Source organism: Pelodiscus sinensis, chromosome 11 (genome assembly GCF_049634645.1).
Source record: "Pelodiscus sinensis isolate JC-2024 chromosome 11, ASM4963464v1, whole genome shotgun sequence".
Lineage (NCBI taxonomy): Eukaryota > Metazoa > Chordata > Testudines > Trionychidae > Pelodiscus > Pelodiscus sinensis.
Window position 1 is genome coordinate 46,440,828 of NC_134721.1, and position 20,763 is coordinate 46,461,590.

The 20,763-nt window shown below is 70.1% G+C and overlaps 2 protein-coding genes across 4 annotated transcripts in view; one reads left to right on the forward strand and one right to left on the reverse strand.

Annotated features, from left to right (window-relative positions):
• Positions 1–95: 95 nt before the first annotated feature.
• RNF123 (ring finger protein 123) overlaps positions 96–20,763 on the reverse strand; it is a 52,490-nt gene continuing 31,822 nt past the window's right edge. For all 3 annotated transcript variants that reach the window (XM_075939581.1, XM_075939579.1, XM_075939580.1), the window contains exons 27-39: positions 20,067–20,244; positions 19,241–19,315; positions 18,445–18,532; positions 18,143–18,230; positions 17,846–17,930; positions 15,512–15,651; positions 15,249–15,437; positions 13,920–13,995; positions 13,160–13,244; positions 2,128–2,270; positions 1,096–1,190; positions 713–798; positions 96–601 (exon numbers count right to left, since the gene is read on the reverse strand). In XM_075939581.1, coding sequence (XP_075795696.1) covers positions 502–601; positions 713–798; positions 1,096–1,190; positions 2,128–2,270; positions 13,160–13,244; positions 13,920–13,995; positions 15,249–15,437; positions 15,512–15,651; positions 17,846–17,930; positions 18,143–18,230; positions 18,445–18,532; positions 19,241–19,315; positions 20,067–20,244 — 1,428 coding nt within the window. In that variant the 3' untranslated portion in view covers positions 96–501. The remainder of the gene's footprint in view (positions 602–712; positions 799–1,095; positions 1,191–2,127; positions 2,271–13,159; positions 13,245–13,919; positions 13,996–15,248; positions 15,438–15,511; positions 15,652–17,845; positions 17,931–18,142; positions 18,231–18,444; positions 18,533–19,240; positions 19,316–20,066; positions 20,245–20,763) is intronic.
• On the forward strand, positions 4,673–7,530 carry AMIGO3 (adhesion molecule with Ig like domain 3). The gene is made up of 2 exons (XM_006119659.4): positions 4,673–6,463; positions 6,865–7,530. Exon 1 carries the CDS (start codon positions 5,021–5,023, stop codon positions 6,458–6,460), a length of 1,440 nt encoding a protein of 479 aa, XP_006119721.2. The 5' UTR covers positions 4,673–5,020; the 3' UTR covers positions 6,461–6,463; positions 6,865–7,530.

Here is a 20,763-nt window from a genome sequence, read left to right on the forward strand (position 1 = left end):
CTGGCAGCCCCGTTGCCTTCTTGGGCTGAGCAGGCGCTGGCTGGCTCAAGCCCCTTCCGCCCCAGTCCCAGGCTGCACACACAAGCTTCCGTGGCTTCAGGAGAATAATTTAATGCTCCCCAGGCCAGGCAGGGCCCAGCTGGGGCCGATAACACAGCACTGAGCAGTCCCCGTGGCTGGCCACACCACCCCCACCCCACACCAAGCCCGCTCAGCCCAGCTGCTCAGCCCAGCCCCACCCCATGGGCAAAGAGCAGCAGCTGAGGCTGCACCAGCTGGCTCCAGCAGTCCCCCCTTGGGCCTCCCTGCCCCACCCCTGCTTAACAGGCCGGACCCACAGAAGGGGGCAGCTCTAGGCAGGGCGGGAGCAGCATCTCCCCAGCTGCAGCTGGCCCTTGCCCTCCTCAGCCAGGGGGCTAGGCCACAGGCAGGCCCACAACTAACCAGAGCAGGCTGCTCCCTTAGCCTCCAGCGGGGAAGGAGCCGCGGGCCGGCTCAGCCCTAGGAGCTGGCCGGCTTGGTGAAGTCGTCCACGCCGGTGATGACGGCCTTGCAGAAGAAGCAGTCCTTGTTGTTCATCAGGTGCTGGTTGATGCAGGCTCTGCAAGGACAGCACGTGCTGGGAGGGAGCCGCACGCAGCCCAGCAGGGCCTGGCCCAGACTCCAGCCCCGCTGTGTGTGGGGGGGCAGGGCAGATGCCCTTGGTACTCACTTGCAGGACTTGTGGGAGCAGGGCCTGAAGACGGCAGAGATGGGGTGCGCGTAGCAGATGGGGCAGAGGTCCTCCTCGCTGGTGGGCTGCAAAGCATCAGCCGGCCTCAGGGAGCAGCTGCAGGCACCGCCTGAGCCCAGTGCCCTCCCTCCCCCCCCCCGAGCCAGATCTCCGGCCCCTGGTACCCGGCCAGCAGCCGCCGTGTGGCTGCGCCAGGGCAGTTGGCCTCAGCCTGCCTGGGAGCATCCTGCTCAGCTTTGGCCAAGAGCGTCGGCGGCTCCCGCCCCGAGCATGGAGGTGGAGTGTTCAGCCCAGCCCACGGCACCCCCCCGCTGCCAGTGGCTGGGCCAAGCAGAGGCAGGGGCCTGCTGGCCGGGACTCACCAGCGTGGAGGCTGCTGCCTGCTTGGACTCTTCACTCAGGTGCCTCAGCATCCGCTCCACCTTGGCCAGCTCCGCCAGGCTGATGTAGTCTGTGTCTGCAGAGACGGGCTGAAGTGAAGGGGCCTGGCCAGCCCAAGGGGACACCCCAGGGGTGGGGGAGCTGCCCAGCCTCCCTGGAGCAGAGCGGGGTGTGTCGAGGGCCCAAAGGCAGCATCCAACCACGTGCCTTGGGCTGGGGGCACTAGGGAAGCCCAAGGTGTCCGTGCCTTGGTCCGCAGGGCAAGGGAGGGTCGAGACCCAGGGCAGTGGCTGGGGGGGGGTAGCATGGCCAAGAGGAGAGGCTGGGCAGCTTCCTAGGGAGCAGGGAAAAGGCCTGAGGGGCTGCCCTGCACTGCGGGGGTGGGGGAAGGGGGGCAGCATGCGGCCAGGCCCTGCTCATGGGGGGGAGAACCAGCCCAGAGCTATGGCCATGGGGTGCAGGAGCCCCACACAACACCCCCTGGGCCAAGGGCTTCCTGACAGCACAGCTGGGCCTGGAGCCAAGGGAGCAGCTCGGGCCCCAGCACGGGCCAGGGACCAGTACAAGCCTCCAACAGGGACCTGCCCCAAAAGCTGGGGGAAGACCAGGCTCCATGACACATGCCCATGGCAGCTCAGCCAGGCCCCCATGGGCACTCCGCTGCCGGGCCCTGGGGCTGCTCTGCCAGCTCCCCCAGGGCTGGAGGGGACAGGCAGCCACCACGCGCCCTGGCCCTACGGCGATGCACGGCCCCTGCCTTGCTGGTGAGCCCACTGCCCAAGGGGCCACAGCCGCCTGTAGCCAGAGCAGCCCTGGCTCGCGGTCAGCCCGAGGGGGGAGCCGTGGCCGCTCTGGCCAAGTCAAGGCTCCGATCTGCTGCACCCACCCGCGCTGCGTCGCGCCCCAGCCATCCTGCCTGGGAAGCGGCAGGGCCCAGCGGGCCAGTCGGGCGCAGCGCAGGGCAGCACTCCCGGGCCCACCCCCCCCCTCGCCAGGGCTGCGCAGGCACTTACAGCTGCGCAGGGAGAAGTGTTTCTTGTCTGCGGCCGGCGCCGGGGCCCCCAGCGAGGCAGGCTCTGCGTGGCCCAGCAGGTACTGGATGGAGCGGAGCTGGAAGCAGGGGTCTGCCAGGAGCACAACCGTCGCCCGCTTGCCGCTGCAAACACACATGGGGCAGAGTAAGGCCGAGGGCTGGGCCCCCCGCTGCCACGGCCAGGGCCTGCTCTCGGCCAGGAGCCTGCACCGCAGCATTCGCCAGGTACCACGGCGGGCACTGGGGCCAGGCCTTCTGCCAGCGCCCCCAGCAGCCTGGCGCATCCTGCCAGGCCCGCCCCCCTTGGCCAGGGTGCTGCTAGCGGCAGAGGGCTTGGCTCTGCCCCCCAGCCCTGCGGCTCAGGGCTCCTGTCAAGCCCCTGCCCCAGGGCAACTGGCCCCCTTGTTGGCAGGCCTGGGGGCTGCTCAGCCTCGCTCCGGGCACATGCAGAGGCCCCGTTCCCAAGGCCGGAGCTGTGGGCTGGGCTTTAACGCACCCTGCTCCCTACGCCGGCTCCGGAGCAGGCCTGGGGCCCCGGCTCCGGACTTACAGCCCCACACGCCCCCTGCGCGGGGCAGTGCCCCAGGCAATGGCTGGAAGGGACCCAGCCCCTGCCCGCCAACTGGTCCCAGGGAACGGCCCCTGGCTCTGCCGCACTCCAGCACCTTCCAAAGCGCTAGGGCCTGCCCGAGAGCCGAGCCCAGGCAGAGGGTTGCCGGCCTCAGCTGTTACGGGGCGGAGGGCCCAGGGTCCCTCCCCTCGGCCCTACCACATCCAGCCCGTGGACTCCGTGCACCAGCGCTGGGCTTCACCAGAGGCTGCGCCTCAGCCTTGCCGCCTGAGGCTCCCTTTTTCCAAGTACTCCCAGACCCATCCCCCTCTGCAGCTGTGCTGGGCCAGCCCGAGGCCCTGCCCCAGAAACCAGTGCTGCTCAGGGAGGGCCCAGGGCTGAACCCGGCCCTGTCCCAGCACACTGCCGGCCAGCCGGGCTGAGCCCCTCGCCCCCACAGCTCTCAGCTCGAAGCCGTCCTGCAGCAAGACAGGAAGGTGAGTCAAGCTCCGCGCTGTGGTGGCCTCCAGGAAGGACGCTGCAGCAGAGAGCAGCCCCCCCAGGCCGCATGCCAGGGGCCCCCACTTGTTCTGATGAGGTGGGGCGCTACTAGAGCCCGCTCCTCTCATGACGTGGCCTGCGCGGGAACATCTCACTGCCCCAAGCAGCTCTCCAGGCTGGGCCAGCACCCCCAACCCGAACCCGACTGCACGAAGCCCTGGGCCCCCCAGCGCCACTCGGCAGATGCATTGGAGATGGGTCCTGACCCCCGCGCCGATGGAGAGGGGGCAGGGTTATGGCAGGGTAGCCAGCGCCAGGCCCGCGTGCACGGCGCTACACACAGCCGGCTGGGTGTGCTGGGGGCAGCCTGCTCATCGCTCCCGGGGCCCCCGCTGGGCCAGGGCTGCGGCTGCTGCCTCGTGAGCACTGCAGGGCGATGCTCCGCCCGGGCACAGCGTCAGTGCGGCAGCTCAAGGTCACATTCAGGAGACACCGATACCTCCCCCTGGGCACCAAGCCCTTCACAGGCGCGGCCTCAGGACGGGCCCTTCCCGCCCCGCTGGTCTAAGCCTGCCCTCAGGGTAGCGCCACTGGGCAGCGCTGCCGGGGGCTCCCTTCTGGCCACAGCACCCGCAGGCTGCTGCCGTCAACCAGCCCGTGGCGCCAGAAAACCAGAGGCACATGCAGCCTCCACGGGGTGCACGCTGGCAGTCTGCCAGCTGCTGGGCACTTGCCCCTGCCCCTTGCCCCAGGGCCGGGGGGCAGCCCAACTCCAGCTCTTCGCCGCAGACAGGGGAAGGCAGCTGGCTCTCCGTGGTGCTAGGGCACAGCTCTGGGCCAGGGGACCCCAGAGAACGTGCCCTTCCCCCAGCTCCCAGCACAGCCCACATGAGAACATCGGGGCTGGCACTTGCCCTTTGCAGATGCACCCCCGGCTGCTGGGGAAGGCAATGGAGGAGGGGGGAGCCCAGCTTGGCTCCGGCCTGGCCAGCCCTTGCAGGGACCCCTAGGCCAACAGGTGCCTGCGAATGCCGCACGCTGCCTGGCGCTGGCAGGACCCCGCGCCTCAGGCCAGCCCCCGGGCCTGGGGGCTCCCCCCCCCGCGCTGCCCTGGCCGGTACGGTGAGCGCAGGGACGGGCCCTGGCACCCGCCGAAGGGGACCGAGTCCCATGCGGAGCTCAGGTGCTTACACACCCCACGCTGGGGGCTGCGGGACGGGACGGGACGCAGCAGCCCCACAGGGCGCGAGAGCCCAGGGCCTCCACCCGCCCTCGGGGGGAGCGAGAGGCGGCCCCTCGCTGCAAGCCAATACCCCTCAGCGCAGCTACAGACGAGCCCTCTGCTGCCCCAGCGGGGACCGGCCCAGCCTCGAGTGCCCGCGCCGGTCTCCCTAGCGCGCCCGGGGCAACCCCCCCCCAACCCCGCCACGGCTCCGCTAAAGCAGCCCGGCCCCCTGCGCCCCCCCCCCGGCCAGCAGCGTCGCTCCACCAGGGAGGGCCGCTGGCCCGGGGCGCAGGCCGCTCCCGCACGCGCCCAGGCAGCTCGGCCCTGGCAGCAGCCGTCGGGGCGCGGGAGCCGCGCTCTCAGGCCTCGGGGGAGCCGCGCCTCCCCGTGCCTCAGTTTCCCCAGCAGGGAAGCGGCGAGCCCCGGGCCCGGCCCCCTGGTGGCGCGCGGGGGAACAACGCGCCATTCACAAATTTCCTGCCGACCAATCGGCGGGGCCCTGGCCGCCGGGCCCCGCCCCGAGCTCGCCGGCGGCTGGTAAATAGCGGCCGCGCGGCCCGGCTCGGGAAGGGCACGGCCCGGGGCCCCCCCCCCACCATGCCCCCGCCGGGCCCGCTGCTGCTGCTCCTCCAGCTGTGCGCGGCCGCCGCCCCCCGCTGCCCCCGCGCCTGCATCTGCACCTCGGACCTCCTGAGCTGCGCCCAGCGAGGGCTCCAGCAGGTGCCGGCGGCGCTGCCGCCCACAGCCACCGCCCTGGACCTGAGTCACAACGCCCTCGTCCAGCTGCACCGGCGCTGGCTGGCAGCCCTGCCTCGCCTCCAGGCCCTCCGCCTCAGCCACAACCTCATCGCCGCCCTCCCGCCGCAGGCCTTCCACAACGCCACGGCCCTGACCCACCTGGACCTGTCCTCCAACTGCCTGCGGGCCGTGGAGCCGCATTACTTCGAGGGGCTGCTGCGCCTGGAGGAGCTCCTGCTCTACAACAACGGGCTCCTGCGCGTGGACGAGCGAGCCTTCGTGGGGCTCCGCAGCTTGCGGAAGGTCTACCTCAGCTGGAACAACCTCACCCGCTTCCCCTTCCGCGCCGTGCAGGGGCTCACGCACCCCCACCTGAGCACGCTGGACCTCTCCACCAACCACCTGAGCAGCATCCCCGTCGAGGAGGTCGCAGCCTTGCCTGCGTCCATCAGAAACGGGCTGTACTTGCACAACAATCCCGTGCGGTGTGACTGCTCCCTCTACCAGATGTTCTGGCAGTGGCAGGAGCGGCAGCTCAGCTCCGTGCAGGATTTCCTGGAGGAACACACGTGCGTGGCGTCCGACACCAGGGCACGCTCCCTGGTGAGGTTCCTCCAGTACAAGAAGATCTTTGAGAACTGCTCGCAGAGCCGAGCGCCCCCGGGCACCCCCGAGACACACGCCACGGCACTCGTCGGAGACCCGCTGCTCATCAACTGCAACGTGAGCACGCCCGCCACGCCCGCCTACCTGTGGGTCTCTCCGCGCCACGAGCCGATCATGCCCCCTGGCAACAGCAATCGCACGGTTGAAGTTTACCGCAACGGCAGCCTGAAGATCAGCGCAGCCGAGCCGTGGCACGCCGGGGTGTACGTGTGCATGGCCCTCGGCAAGCACCACCAGCTCCACAAGACGCACGAAGTCAACGTGACCATCCGCTATCCCACGCTGGACGGGGAGTCCTTCAGCACCGGCCTCACCACCCTCCTGGGCTGCGTGGTGAGCCTGGTGCTAGTGCTCATGTACCTGTACCTGACTCCCTGCCACTGCTTCCAAGGCGGCAAGCGAGCCGCTGCGCCCAGCCCTCCCCAGGAATGCAGCGCGCAGTCCTCCATCCTGAGCACCCCCCCAGCCACCGACGGGCCCAGCCGCAAGATCAGCAGCAGCAGGCACGTGGCGTTCCTTGAGCCCACCAGCGGTACGATCGGGCTGGCTGCCAAGAATCCCAAGCTCCTGCAGATCAAGTCGGACTCAGACTCCGTTAGCTCCGTCTTCTCGGACACTCCCGTCAGGCCCTAGGAGGTAGGCGGCTGGGGAGCAGAGGGGGAGACAAGCTGGGCGCCCCAGGGCGCTCGCAGCGCTGCCGGGAGGGAGGGAGGAAGGGGATCGTGTGGCCGTGGGCCGCGCGGAAGGGCTGGGCCCTTGTACTGTTATTCCTACAGGGAGGGTTGTGATGTCCCCTAGGCACGGCCGCCACATGGTAAAACAAGCAGGGGAGATGGGAGGAGCTGACAGCCGCAGGGTCACCCCATCACACAGCTGGCTTGGGAGGCCCCGAGTGGCTGCAGCAGGCCCCCTCCCCTTCAGTGCTTGGGACCGGGGAGTTCCCGGCTCTCTGGAGCAGCCTGGAGGGCGAGGGGGCAGCTTTGACCTTCAGGAGGACTCGCAGGCTCGCTAACATCGCGACGGATTTCTCTCTCCAGACGCCCTACTGCTGGCCCACGGCTGGGCACCCCCCCACTTCATGTTTCTAATGCGCCGCAGGGACGTGTGCATGGCTGAGCTCCGCACGGCGGGGTCCAGCGCTCTCCTGGGCCAGGCACAACCCACTGGACCTCTTGCCCTCTGGGCAGGCGCCCCGAGACGCCAGCTAGAGCAGTGCTGGACCTAGCTTAGGGAGTTGCTTCATCAATTGCAAAGGCGCAGGCCGCCCCATGTATGGGCTTCCCTAGTAGAGCTCTCCTGCACCCGCAGCCGCCAGCAGCACCCGGCCCCTGCAGGGCTGCCCTAGAATTCTGCTAGCTGGGCACAGCAAGCCAGCTGGGGCTCTGTGTCTGAGAAGGGGGCGGCGGCGGGCTCCAGCCCCGAGCAGGGCATTCTGCGGCTGCCAGCGCCGCCAGCCAGCAGGCCCTAAGCGTAGGCAAGTGCTGAGTCACTGGAATCACGGCTGGCCAAAGCCATTCAGCCAGGCCAGGCAGCTACGAGCAGAGCGCTGCCTGCAGGATGGTGTGACCCCAGTGACCCGACTTGGCACCCCCCAAGAGCACCGACCTCTGCAGCTGGCGGCTAGGTAGGCAGCACCCCGCCAGCGCGCTCGCTTGCCCCAAACGGTCCCTAGGCACTGGAATAAAAACGCCTTTTCAAAGCTCTGCTTGGCCTAAGTGTCTCTGCTTTGGGCGAGGCCCGCAATGGAGCCCGCCTCCCTGGTATGGCAGTGGGTCAGACCTCGCCCACCAGCAGGCCCGGAGCCCCGCCGGCCCATGGAACCAACAGACGTCTGATCCTTTTTACCGCCCTAGCTAGGCACCTCCAGCCTCAGCTGCGCCCCCCTTGCCTCAAGCCCTGCCTGGCTACTGGGGCTTCCCCCGGGGCACAGAGCATGACCCCTCGTGCAGGGGAAGCACCAAGTCAAGGGTTCACGTTCATAGCCTGCCCCACCAAGGACCCCTGGCCCCGTCCTGCGGGGCCCGTGCCCGTCTGGTCTCATTAGCACCCTGCTGCTGCTGCCTGCCATGGGGCCAGGGCAGACCCCCTGCTCTCCAGCCCCAGCAGGCCAGAGTGCAGAGAAGCTGTGCTGGTCCCTGCGATGCTGCGCTCCCGGGGCTCTCGTGCCCAGGAGATCACGCCCCCAGGAAGCCCGTCCAGTCTGTGGTGAGGTGCCCACATACGTGACTCCTGCTTCAGGTGCCTGGCAGGGACGTGCTGAGTGAGCTGGGTCCCTGCCTGCAGCCTGCATGGAGCTTTGTGCCGGCATCAGCCAACGTGATGCAGCATCTTCCCCCAAGTCCATGTGGCCTGAGGCCCAGCAGCCGCAGGGGTGGAGGGAGACACTGAAGCAGACTGGGCTCACGGCAGGGTCAGGCACAGAACCACAGTCCCTGCCGGCCTCGCACCAGGGAAGGCAACGGACCGACCAGAGCCCTGGGCCAGGGAGCTGCCTTGCAAGGGGCATGGGGAAGCCAGCCTGGCCCAGGCCCGGTCACAGAGCTAAGTGGTTCCCAGGGCTCGGGGGCTGCCCTCAGCCTGCATCTCTCCTGCACACAGCCCCAGGCCTGGGGCAGAGATGGGCAGCCAGAGCAGTGGCACAGACTGCATGCAGCCCAGGGCAGCCCCCCATCACAGGGCCAGGCAGCACACCCTGGTCCTGCTGTGCCAGGGGGCTGGTGCAGCTCCATGGGCTGGAGGAGGATCACTCGGCGTTGCTCCGCATGGGCTGCCCCTGGGTGCTGGAGGTCTCCTCGCCAGGGGGAGCAGCAGGAGATGGGGATGCCCGGGGGGGGGGGGAGAGGGCCTGAAGCAGGAGCTAGCCATGTGTGCAAATGGCCTCTAGCAGTGTGGAAGCAGCCCTGCCTGGCCCCAAAGCCGTGCTGGAGGGAAGCACGGGCCAGGCCCTCAGCGCCTCAGCCCGGGGGCAGAGGTACGGGGAGCGCGCGGGCCAGGCCCTCAGCGCCTCAGCCCGGGGGCAGAGGTACGGGGAGCGCGCGGGCCAGGCCCTCAGCGCCTCAGCCCGGGGGCAGAGGTACGGGGAGCGCGCGGGCCAGGCCCTCAGCGCCTCAGCCCGGGGGCAGAGGTACGGGGAGCGCGCGGGCCAGGCCCTCAGCGCCTCAGCCCGGGGGCAGAGGTACGGGGAGCGCGCGGGCCAGGCCCTCAGCGCCTCAGCCCGGGGGCAGAGGTACGGGGAGCGCGCGGGCCAGAGGCTGCTGTGTGGGGCCCTCCACCTGTGCTCGTGCAGCTGCCATCGGGCAGCCTCCATGGCCCTGTCTCTGGAGAAGGCCCAGCTTCTGGCCTGGCGCGGACAGCTAACTCCTCTGTATTCAGCTCAGAGCAGCCCTGCCCCCGCACTGCATCCAGCTCATCCCGGCTGACAGACTGGGCAGCCCCTTCTGTAACCCACAGGGTCCTGGGGATTTCCCGGCCCTCGGCTTGTGGATAACCTCTGCCCCCCTGTCTGGAGCCCAGGGGTGCGGTCAGCCCTCCGGCAGGGAGCTGTTGCCTCACGCAGGGATGGCTGGTCCCTGTGGCCCACTGCCCCCAAGTTCCCACAGACACTCCTGCTCCAAGTATAAGCTTTAGCTCAGACGTGCAGCGGGGGGCAGGGGGGTGCTTGAGACGGTGCCAGGATCTCACCATCTCCCATGCCTGGTGCCAGCCCACAGCCTCACCGGGATCTCACCTGGGCCCTGCCCCCAGGTGCCCAGTAACACCCCAGGCCCCGTGCTGCCCTTGCAGAGTGCGCGGGAGGGCAGGGCACACAGGTCCCTCCCTTCCAAGGAGGAAGCTGCCAGCAGCAGCTGCGTGGGTCTGGGAGAGCAGAGCCTGTTTGCACTGGCAAAGCTGGACGGCCACGGGCCAGTCATGTCGTGCTCAGGGCTGGGTGCCGGGGGCAAGCGCACGGGGCCAGACCGAACTGGGGTTCTTTGTGCACATTGGAGCCCTCGGGACAAGGAGCCCAGCGAGCCTGGCCGCTGGGCCGAGCAGTGCGCTCAGACGGGACAAGCAAGTCTGGGCGCTGGGCTGAGCTCGGAGGGGCCGGGCCAGTGCGGGCGAAGGGCCGAGGGGCGCTCGGAGGGGCCGGGCCGGTCGGGGCGCAGGGCCGAGCTCGGAGGGGCCGGGCCGGTCGGAGCGCAGGGCCGAGCTCGGAGGGGCCGGGCCGGTCGGAGCGCAGGGCCGAGGGGCGCTCGGAGGGGCCGGGCCGGTCGGGGCGCAGGGCCGAGCTCGGAGGGGCCGGGCCAGTCGGGGCGCAGGGCCGAGCTCGGAGGGGCCGGGCCGGTCGGGGCGCAGGGCCGAGCTCGGAGGGGCCGGGCCGGTCGGGGCGCAGGGCCGAGCTCGGAGGGGCCGGGCCAGTCGGGGCGCAGGGCCGAGCTCGGAGGGGCCGGGCCAGTCGGGGCGCAGGGCCGAGCTCGGAGGGGCCGGGCCAGTCGGGGCGCAGGGCCGAGCTCGGAGGGGCCGGGCCGGTCGGGGCGCAGGGCCGAGCTCGGAGGGGCCGGGCCGGTCGGGGCGCAGGGCCGAACTCGGAGGGGCCGGGCCGGTCGGGGCGCAGGGCCGAGCTCGGAGGGGCCGGGCCGGTCGGGGCGCAGGGCCGAGCTCGGAGGGGCCGGGCCGGTCGGGGCGCAGGGCCGAGCTCGGAGGGGCCGGGCCGGTCGGGGCGCAGGGCCGAACTCGGAGGGGCCGGGCCGGGTCGGGGCGCAGGGCCGAGCTCGGAGGGGCCGGGCCGGGTCGGGGCGCAGGGCCGAGCTCGGAGGGGCCGGGCCGGTCGGGGCGCAGGGCCGAACTCGGAGGGGCCGGGCCGGTCGGGGCGCAGGGCCGAACTCGGAGGGGCCGGGCCGGGTCGGGGCGCAGGGCCGAGCTCGGAGGGGCCGGGGCGCAGGGCCGAGCTCGGAGGGGCCGGGCCGGTCGGGGCGCAGGGCCAAGGGACTCTGCTCTCTGCAAAGCCAGGCTCTGGCCCATTCGCCATGCACAGGGGACGAGGCAGAGCTGGAGAGAGGCAGTGTCTGGGGAGACGCCTAACTCGCCCGAACAGCCCACCTGGCCGGGCTCTTGGCAGGAAGCACTGACACACCCTGAGCCGGCTCCACAGCCCCTCGGCCAGCTGAGCAACCTCTCGCTGTGGCTGCCACAACACATCTCCCAGCAAGAGCTTCCTCCGGCCGAGGGGGCTGGGGAGGCGGAGGGCTTGCTCCAAGCATAGCTAGTTCGGAGGCCCCTTTGCTCACAGGCTGCTACTCTGGTTTGAGGCACGTCACGTCCTTGCACCACTGCCTGGCACACAGGAACAGCCAGGCTCAGTTCCTGCAGGCCCCGGGGAGCTGCTGCCAGCTGTGTATGGATCCCTCCAGCCCCCGCCCGCCCCACACAGCCAGTGCAAGGTCTCTTCCAAGAGCGGCCCTGGAGAGGGGCGGCCTGGCCAGCTGATAAGAACGTTAAGAGCGGCCAGACTGGGTCAGACCAATGACCCACCCAGTCCAGTGTCTGTCGGCCAACAGCGGCCAATGCCCCAGAGGAAGGGAGCACAACAGGGAAACCTCACATGCTCCTCTCCTGTCACCCATTTCCAGACAACCAGAGGCCAGAGACACCATTCCTACCCATCCTGGCTAATAGCCACTGATGGACCAACCTCCATGAATCTATCTAGCTCTTTTTTGAACCCTGTTAAAGTTCTAGCCTTCACCACATCCTCTGGCAAGGAGTTCCACAGGTTGACTGTGCGCTGAGTGAAGAAAAACTTCCTTTTGTTTTAAACCTGTTGCCTATTAATTTAATTTGGTGACCCCTAGTTCTTATGTTATGGGAACAAGTAAATAACTTTTCCCTGTTCACTTTTTCCACACCACTCATGATTTTATAGACCCCTATCATATCCCCCTTTAGTCTCCTCTTTTCTAAGCTGAAAAGTCCAGATCTGTTTAATCTCTCCATGTGGGACCTGTTCCAAACCCCTCATCATTTTTGTTGCTCTTTTTCTGAACATTTTCCAAGGCCAATACCTCTTTTTTGAGAGGAGGTCACCACATCTGTATGCAGTATTCAAGATGTGGGCGTCCCATGGATTTACAGAGGCAATAAGCTATTCTCTGTCTTATTCTCTTCCCTTTTTCAATGATTCCTAACATTGTATTTGCTTTTTTGCCTGCCGCTGCCCACGGAGAACTCTCCACCCTGACTCCAAGATCTCTCTCGAGCAGCTGTAGCCAAACGAGTCCCCGTCATATCGTACGTCTCGTTGGGACGCTGTTTCCCAATGTGCATTTCTTTACATTTATCAACGTTCAATTTCATTTGCCATTTTGTTGCCCAATCGCTTAGTCTGGGGAGACCTTTGTGAAGCTCCTCCCAGTCTGCTTTGGTCTGAACTATCTTGAGCCGTTTGGGATCATCTGCACATTTGGCCACCTCCCTGTTTCTCCCTTTCCCTAGATCGTTTATAAATACGCTGAATAGGATGGGTCCCAGGACTGACCCTTGGGGGACCCCACTAGTTACCTCTCTCCATTCGGGAAACTGACCATTCATTCCTGTCCTCTGTCTCCTGCCTTTTAACCAGTTCTCAGTCTCTGAAAGGCCCTTCCCTCTCCTCCCATGACCGTTTACTTAAGAGCCTTCAGGGAGGGACCTTGCCAAAGGCTTTCTGGGGATCTAAGCCCACTGGATCCACTGGACCCCCGTGACCACGTTTGCTGACCCCCTCCCAGCACTCTAGGGGGTCGGCGAGGCAGGAGTTGCCCAGGTCAGCCCCATGTGCACGTGCCCAGCACTGGCACACGGCGCCCAGCAGCAATCCTACTGCCACCCTTCCGGAGGGTGCGCAGGGTTTCAGCCCCTTCCCACGAGCCGTGTGGGAGCTGGCCCTAGGCAAGGCACGTGGCTGGCAGTGCACACAGAGCTTAGTCGAGCACCTCTCTGCCCTGGCCCCCAGCAGGCATCAGCACAGAGGTTTGCCCATGGAGAAGTCTGGGTGGCATGGGCCAGCTGCCATGCTCTGCGAGCACAGGACAGCAGATGGCAGAGCTGCTCTGGCTCACACAGACCCCCGAGCAGGCTCCTGGGCACAGGGCCGAGGCTCCTGCCAGGAGCACCCAGCTCAGAGCAGCAGGGCCACTGCAGAGAAGGGCCAGCCCCTGCCCTGCCCCCAAGGGCCAGGCACGTACCGCCAGTAAGAAGGGGCCGGCCGGCCAGCGACAGGTGGGGTGCAGCACTAGCGGGCCAGGACACAGGCACAGAGAACTGACCTGAACAGCCCCCCCCCCGACACTGCCTCTCCCAGGAGTCAGCGCTCACCCTTGGAAGTCCGTGTCCACCAGGAGTCGAACGAGAATCCCCGTCACGGCCACAAGGATTGGATAATGATCCACGCTCTCCAGCCCTGGGGACGGAGCAGAGAGAGCCGTGGCCAGCACTGGGACGGCCAGGCTGCCCCACCCCAACCCCAGCCGGCTCGGCACCCCGGTGGAGCAGCTGCCCTCGCGCTGCCCCTGCGACACGCCCGCTCCCCTGCTGCATGGCTCTGATCACAGGCATCTCCCCTGGCAGCCTGCGCCCTGGGGCTGCCCGGCGCTCTAGCAGCACCCCACGGGGACTGCCTCTGAGCCAGGCTGACTCAGCAGTGCCCGGGCCGCACTCCGCCGTGCCTCAGCCCAGCCACATCCGGCGCTCTGCCAGCAGCGCAAGCAGGGAGACGCCGGGGGGCAGGGACAGCAGGTGGCTGCTGGCACAGCCCTGGCCGTCCCCAAAGCCGGGCCGCACAGATCAAGGTCAGCCTCAGCTCCGTGCATCCAGACAAGGCCAATCAGCCTCCACTAGCTATGGGCACCTCTCCAGCCCAGCCCCCAGCAGGCCTGGAGCGTGGCCCTGCTGCTCGGAGGCCAGAGCCCGACCGGGAAGCAAGGGAGCCCCGTGGAGAGAGGCAGGGGATGGGGAGTGAGCAGTGCTCAGAGCCGTGGCTGGGCCTGCTGTGTCCTCAGCCCACAGCTCCCGCCACGTGGCCCAGCCCCGGGAGATCTCGGCAGAGCACCCCTGGGCCCAGCGCCGGGCGACTCACCTGGGAGCCGCAGGTTAACCACTCTGTCGAACAGGTTCCGCTCGGCTGTCACACGATTCAGCACCTGGTTCAGTAGCTGTGTGGGGACAGGAGAGGCTGGGCCCCCTTGGCCAGTTCACCCGCCGCCTGCAGGGCCTTCTGCTCGCGCCCAAAGCGCAGCCGCTGGGCGCTGGCCCGCCAAGGAGCCACCCTGCCAGGGCCTGAGCGCTCCCCCTCCTGCAGCGCCCCCAGGCCGGAGGAAGCTCCTCCTAGTAAGGAGACGCTGCAGTCCCAGGCAATTCAGCCAGCCGGCTGCCAGTGGCCCAAGGCGCTCGGCTCAGCGCCTGGCAGGGGCCTGGGCCCAAGCACAGCAAGGTAACAGCGCAGCCCAGGAGGCAGATGGGCAATCGCACGCACCAAGCGGCAGGGCCCTGCCCCGGCAGGGCAACAGGCTGTGAGCGCCCAGGGCCAGCGCAGGCTCCGGGCCTGTCCCCCCGGCACAGCGCCCACCTCTGCCACCAGCACGGCTGAGAGAAATGCCCAGGCCAGCGGGTCCCTGGCTGAGCCCGGGCAGCGCTGAGAGTGCAGGGGGCCGAGCTGGCAGCCAGCTCCACTGGCCAAGGCCTCTCTCCTGGCACAGCCCCATGCCGTGCCAAAGCCACCTCTCGGGAGAGCCCCTTAGGGCCTAGGGCAGCCTCAGGCCACTGCCTCCCTGCAGAGGGACTCGGCTGGGCAGAAGCTGCCTCTCCTCCCGCACCACCAGGCGGGGAAGCCAAGTGCTGTCTGCCGCAGACGGGGGGCGCAGCGGGGGGCCAGGGCAAAGCCCAGGTCAGTCGTGGGGGCACGGGCAGGGTGGGGGAACGGAGACTGAAGGGCCAGGCAGAGAAGAGGGGTGTCCCCTGCCCTCTAGTTCCCGTGTCCCCTCCGTTTCCCTGGGGCTCCCAGCAAGCTTGCTGGGCTTTGGACAGCGGCCGTCTCCCGGGGACCTGGGCGCACATCTTCCCCGTCGGCTGCAGGGAGCTCTGCCTGGCCCCTCCCGGCCTGGCAGCCCTGGGCAGGCTCCCTCCCCTCGGCAGGCATGGGGCAGCAGGAGTGTTCAGAGAAGCTGCTAGAGCCCGGTGCCTTGTCTGGGCCCGTCCCCGTGCTGCCATGTCTCCCCTGGCTGAGCTCTGCAGCAGGGTGGAGGGGCAGGGCTCTAGGCCCCCCGGGCGGCAGCACCAGGGCAGGGCCACCTAATGCTTTATGCCTTGTCAGGAGGCGCTCGCTGGAAAAGCTGAACCCCACAGGAGGGCCTGGCAGCGCCCACAACCGGCCCGATCCCCCCGGATAGCACCCGGGAAGGGGAGGTACCTGGGCGAGTCTCCGGAGCAGCAGCTCGGAGGAAGGGCGGCTCCAGTCGAGGAAGATCTCGGGGGCCAGCGTGACCGTCATCTCCAGCACCCGGAGCAGGCTCACCGACAGGTCGAAGCACGTCGCGCACACCTTCAGCTGGCGGCTGTCCACGAAGTTCCTCTCCAGGCGCTCGGCCGCCTGCTGGATCTGCCGGGCACAGAGCACGGCTCAGCCCCGCCCGCCCCCCGCCCCGCCAGGGCCCAGCCGCGCCCGGCACCCACCTCCTGGATCATGCCGATGAACTCCGAGAAGGCCCAGTTGAGCTGGTTGAGGACGCTGTTGAGGAAGCTGGGTGCCAGGTCGCAGTCGCTGCGCAGCAGCTCAGCCATGTGCTGCTGCAGCAGGGTGGAGGGGCAGGGCTCTAGGACCAAAGGGCGGCAGTGTCAGGGCAGGGCCACCCCGCGCAGACCGCCCCTCGTGCCCAGAGAGCAGAGCTGGCGGGTCTCCCGCAGCGCTCCCCGGCCCAACCGCCCGCAGCGCTCCCCGGCCCCGGCCCAACCGCCCGCAGCGCTCCCCGGCCCCGGCCCAACCGCCCGCAGCGCGCCCCGGCCCCGGCCCAACCGCCCGCAGCGCGCCCCGGCCCCGGCCCAACCGCCCGCAGCGCTCCCCGGCCCCGGCCCAACCGCCCGCAGCGCTCCCCGGCCCCGGCCCAACCGCCCGCAGCGCTCCCCGGCCCCGGCCCAACCGCCCGCAGCGCTCCCCGGCCCCGGCCCAACCGCCCGCAGCGCTCCCCGGCCCCGGCCCAACCGCCCGCAGCGCGCCCCGGCCCCGGGGCAACCGCCCGCAGCGCTCCCCGGCCCGGCCCAACCGCCCGCAGCGCTCCCCGGCCCCGGCCCAACCGCCCGCAGCGCTCCCCGGCCCCGGCCCAACCGCCCGCAGCGCTCCCCGGCCCCGGCCCAACCGCCCGCAGCGCTCCCCGGCCCCGGCCCAACCGCCCGCAGCGCTCCCCGGCCCCGGCCCAACCGCCCGCAGCGCTCCCCGGCCCCAGGGCAACCGCCCGCAGCGCTCCCCGGCCCCGGCCCAACCGCCCGCAGCGCTCCCCGGCCCCGGCCCAACCGCCCGCAGCGCTCCCCGGCCCCAGGGCAACCGCCCGCAGCGCTCCCCGGCCCCAGGGCAACCGCCCGCAGCGCTCCCCGGCCCCAGGGCAACCGCCCGCAGCGCTCCCCGGCCCCGGCCCAACCGCCCGCAGCGCTCCCCGGCCCCGGGGCAACCGCCCGCAGCGCTCCCCGGCCCCGGGGCAACCGCCCGCAGCGCGCCCCGGCCCCGGGGCAACCGCCCGCAGCGCTCCCCGGCCCCGGCCCAACCGCCCGCAGCGCTCCCCGGCCCCAGGGCAACCGCCCGCAGCGCTCCCCGGCCCCGGGGCAACCGCCCGCAGCGCGCCCCGGCCCCGGGGCAACCGCCCGCAGCGCTCCCCGGCCCCGGCCCAACCGCCCGCAGCGCTCCCCGGCCCCAGGGCAACCGCCCGCAGCGCTCCCCGGCCCCAGGGCAACCGCCCGCAGCGCTCCCCGGCCCCAGGGCAACCGCCCGCAGCGCGCCCCGGCCCCGGGGCAACCGCCCGCAGCGCTCCCCGGCCCCGGCCCAACCGCCCGCAGCGCTCCCCGGCCCCGGGGCAACCGCCCGCAGCGCGCCCCGGCCCCGGGGCAACCGCCCGCAGCGCTCCCCGGCCCCGGGGCAACCGCCCGCAGCGCTCCCCGGCCCCGGGGCAACCGCCCGCAGCGCGCCCCGGCCCCGGCCCAACCGCCCGCAGCGCTCCCCGGCCCCGGCCCAACCGCCCGCAGCGCGCCCCGGCCCCGGGGCAACCGCGCGCTCCTGGGCCCTCGCTCCGGCCCCACGTGCCGGCCAGAGGCAGGTGGGGCGCAGGCCTAGGCACTGCCGACAGGGAGCACTGGGCCCAGGGAGCTGCCACGTTCCCGAGGGCGCCTGGGGAAGCCCCCACAGCTGAGCGCAGGGCCCCCCCCCCCCCGTGTGGTGAGCGCAGCGGCCCCAGTGCCCCGCTCGCAGGGGAGACATGGCAGCACGGGGACGGGCCCAGACAAGGCACCGGGCTCTAGCAGCTTCTCTGAACACTCCTGCTGCCCCCTGCCTGCCGAGGGGAGGGAGCCTGCCCAGGAGGGGCAGCGGCAGGCTCAGCAGCAGGAGGGGGGGCAGACTCCAGGGCGCCTGGCCCGCTGCCTGCTCAGGCCCTGGCTCTGCCCATTGCCCCGCGCCCCCAGGAAGCCACCACCCCAGGCAGGGAGTGGGGGGGGGGAGCCAGGGGACTAAGAGCTACTGCGCCACCGCACGAGACAGCAGACCCACCCCGGGGCTGGGAGACAAGCGAGCGGCCGCTGAGCCGGCCCAGGAAGGGGCCACACGCGGGTTTGCCAGTCGGATCCACGGGCCACGACAGCGCAGAAGTGCAATGGAGCCAGGCACCGGGGCAGGGAGCGATGGAGGGAAGAGGCTCCTGCTACCCAGAGCCCTGTGCTCACGCCACCATCCCCTGGGCCGCCTGCTGAGCTGCTCCCCGGGACTAGCCGCACCCCTGCCCCCAGGACCCTACGCAGCCCACTCACTCTGCAGACTGGGGAGACTGGCATCCTCTGGCTTGGTCTTCAGCAGGTGTGGGAGGCGCGTGTACCTGTATCCAAACCCACAGCCCTGCGGGAGGAGACAGGGGCGAGGGGGTCAGGGCGCCCAGCCGGGCGGGGGCGAGGGGGTCAGGGCGCCCAGCCGGGCGAGGGGGTCAGGGCGCTGAAGGGCACGGGGTGTGCACTACGCAGCCTGCCAGGGAGAGGGCCGAGCGCTCCGGCCTGCAGGGCAGTGATGGCCCCAGGGGCCCGGCCCAGGCAGTGATGGGCAGGGGACCTTACCCGCCACAGCCGAACAAGGATCCAGTTGGTCTGTGCCCACGGCCGCTGCTCGTAGGGAGCCAGCAGGTTCCTCATCATGGCCACTCGCCTGCGGGCGGAAGGGAAGGCTGGGTGGCCACTCGGCTCCTCGTGGGCAGGGGAGGGAGAACGGAAGGGCCGGCACACCCAGGGCAGGGGGGGAAGCCAATTTCCCCTCCCCAGCTCACGTGCAGTGATCTGCCCACGAGCTGCCACTGCCCAGCCCGTCACCCCCGGCCCCCAGCTGCGCTCACGCTGTCACCCCCCAGAGTTCAGGGACTTACTGCGCCTCCGGGATCCTCTCCACCGCCCGCAGCGAGTGTGGGTAGCAGACGTAGCTGGCCAGCGCCTGCATCAGCGAGTCCCGGATGTCTGGGCAGAGCAGAGGGGCGAGGCTGACGCGGAAGGCCAGGCCCAGGACTGAGCCGCACAGCGAGGGGACAGGCCGGGGCCGGCAGGGGCCTCAGTAATACGCAGGCTGTCTACACTGCAGGGTTTTCCAGGGTACACGTCTGCTTTTTTGGATCAGTTTTCGGAGAAGCAGGCGCGTTCTTTGGAAGCCCCGTATCCTCGCGGGGGAGGAATTAAGGCTCTTCCGACAGGTGGGTTTTCCCGGGCAGACGGGCCAAATGCGGAAAAGCCTCGTCCCAGAAGGGAATCGGAAAAGGTTTGCAATTCGCGCCCCTTTTTCCGAAGAACCGCAGTGTAGACAGCCCCAGGCAGTGGGTCCCCAACCGCGGCCTCCGCCCTTCTCCGGTCACAGGGCAGCCGCCTGGGCTCTGCCCATCGTCTGCCCAGCGGGGAGGCTGTGGGCCCCCTGCCCATGCAGCTGAGCTCTGAGGAACGGGCAGTCTGTGCCCAGCCGAGATGCCAGGCGTGGCACTGAGCCCTCCCTCCGGGCCGCTGCCGAAGCGAGCAGGCCCATGCCCCAGGCTGGCAGCCGCCGTCCCTCCCCCACGGGTGCAAGACGCTCCACTGAGCAGGGTGCCGGGGGCCTGACACAACCAGCCTCCCCTGTGAGGTTTGCCCCAGGGCAGGGCTGCTCAGTGCCTGCGCCCCCAGCTCCCAGCGCAGCCTCACCAGTGCCCACGATGCGGGAGTCAGCGAAGTGCTTGGCCAGGATGGCAGCGAGGCGCGTCAGAGTCTCCTCGTAGCCTGCAAGAAACGGAAGGAGCAGCCCAGCCGGCCCAGTCAGCCCCTCGTGGCCCGAGGCGGGTCGGCTGGACTCCGGCCGGGCCTGCGAGAGCCTCACAGCTTCTGAGTCAGCTTCCCTGGGCTCAGCGGCTGCAGAGGCCAGCCCAGACAACAGCTCCCTGGCTTCGCTGTACGTACGGGGCGCGGGGGACTGACCACACATGGCAGATCTGGGCAGACCAACAGACCTGAGCCCCCTTGCCCCAGGGGACTGCTCCTGCCCCAGGGGCCTCATGGGACACTGGGGGGTAACTAGAAACGCTCCTGAGGCTCGGCTGCCCACGGCCATTCCCCGGCGCAGGGCCGGAGCGGAGCTCTGGCTGCAGGACACGGCAGGGCTGCGAGGCCCTTCGCCCACTGCATGCGCAGGGCCCTTGGGCAGCTGCAGACCGACTGGGCTGGGCACCGCACAAACTGCTGGTGCTAAAGACTCCGGCCCTGCGGGCGGCCAGGGAGACACCGGCACGAACACCGCACCAGGCTGGAGAGCAGGGGCAGCTCCCAGTGAAGGCCACGCGAGGGCCAAAGGCCGCCTGGCTGCCGGCTGGCTCACCGCACACCACAGGCTGGGAGCGAGCGGCTGCCCAAGCCCAGGAAATCCCAGCAGGCCCCGCCGAGGCAGCGGCCAGCCCCCGCGCAGAGCCCCAGGGCAGCTCACAGCCTGGGCTCAGCGGTGTCCTGCCCACAGCCCGGGGCACACGACCCGCCTCACCAGGGAGCTCCTCCATGCTCTGCACGGGCCCAAAGTAGTTCTTCAGCGCGCTGTAGCTGTTCATGGCCACGCTGAGGTAGAACTCGGGCAGGAAGGCGAAGAGGGAGCCCGTCCTGTCCCCGTGCTCGATGGTGCGCAGGCAGACTCGCAGCAGCCAGTAGATGTCCTGCATCTTCTCCTGCCAGGGCACAGGCCGGAGTCAGCGCCCGCCCGCCCAGGCCAGGTTCTGGGCTCGACCACAGGCACCAAGGGCAAGAGGCTGAGAGCGGAGCCGAGAGCCCAGCAGCGGGCCGGGGCCAAAGGAAACGTTCCCAGACGGAGGAGGGAAGCCGGCCCCTGTGCAGACTGGCCAAGCCACGGTCCTGGAGCGCGCCGCTCGGCCAAAGGCCGCCTGTGCAGCCGGGGCCGGCAACGTCTACCCTCCCCGTGCGCCCCGCCGGCCGGCAACGTCTACCCTCCCCGTGCGCCCCGCCGGCCGGCAACGTCTACCCTCCCCGTGCGCCCCGCCGGCCGGCAACGTCTACCCTCCCCGTGCGCCCCGCCGGCCGGCAACGTCTGCAGGACGGACGGCCCGCTCCGGGCAGAACTGCTCCGTCTGGCCTGGCGCCGCTCGCTGAGGCACGCCCCGCCCCCCCCACATCCCACCCCCACGCCCCGCCACCATGCCCCGCCCCGCCCCTCACACCACTCCCTGCCC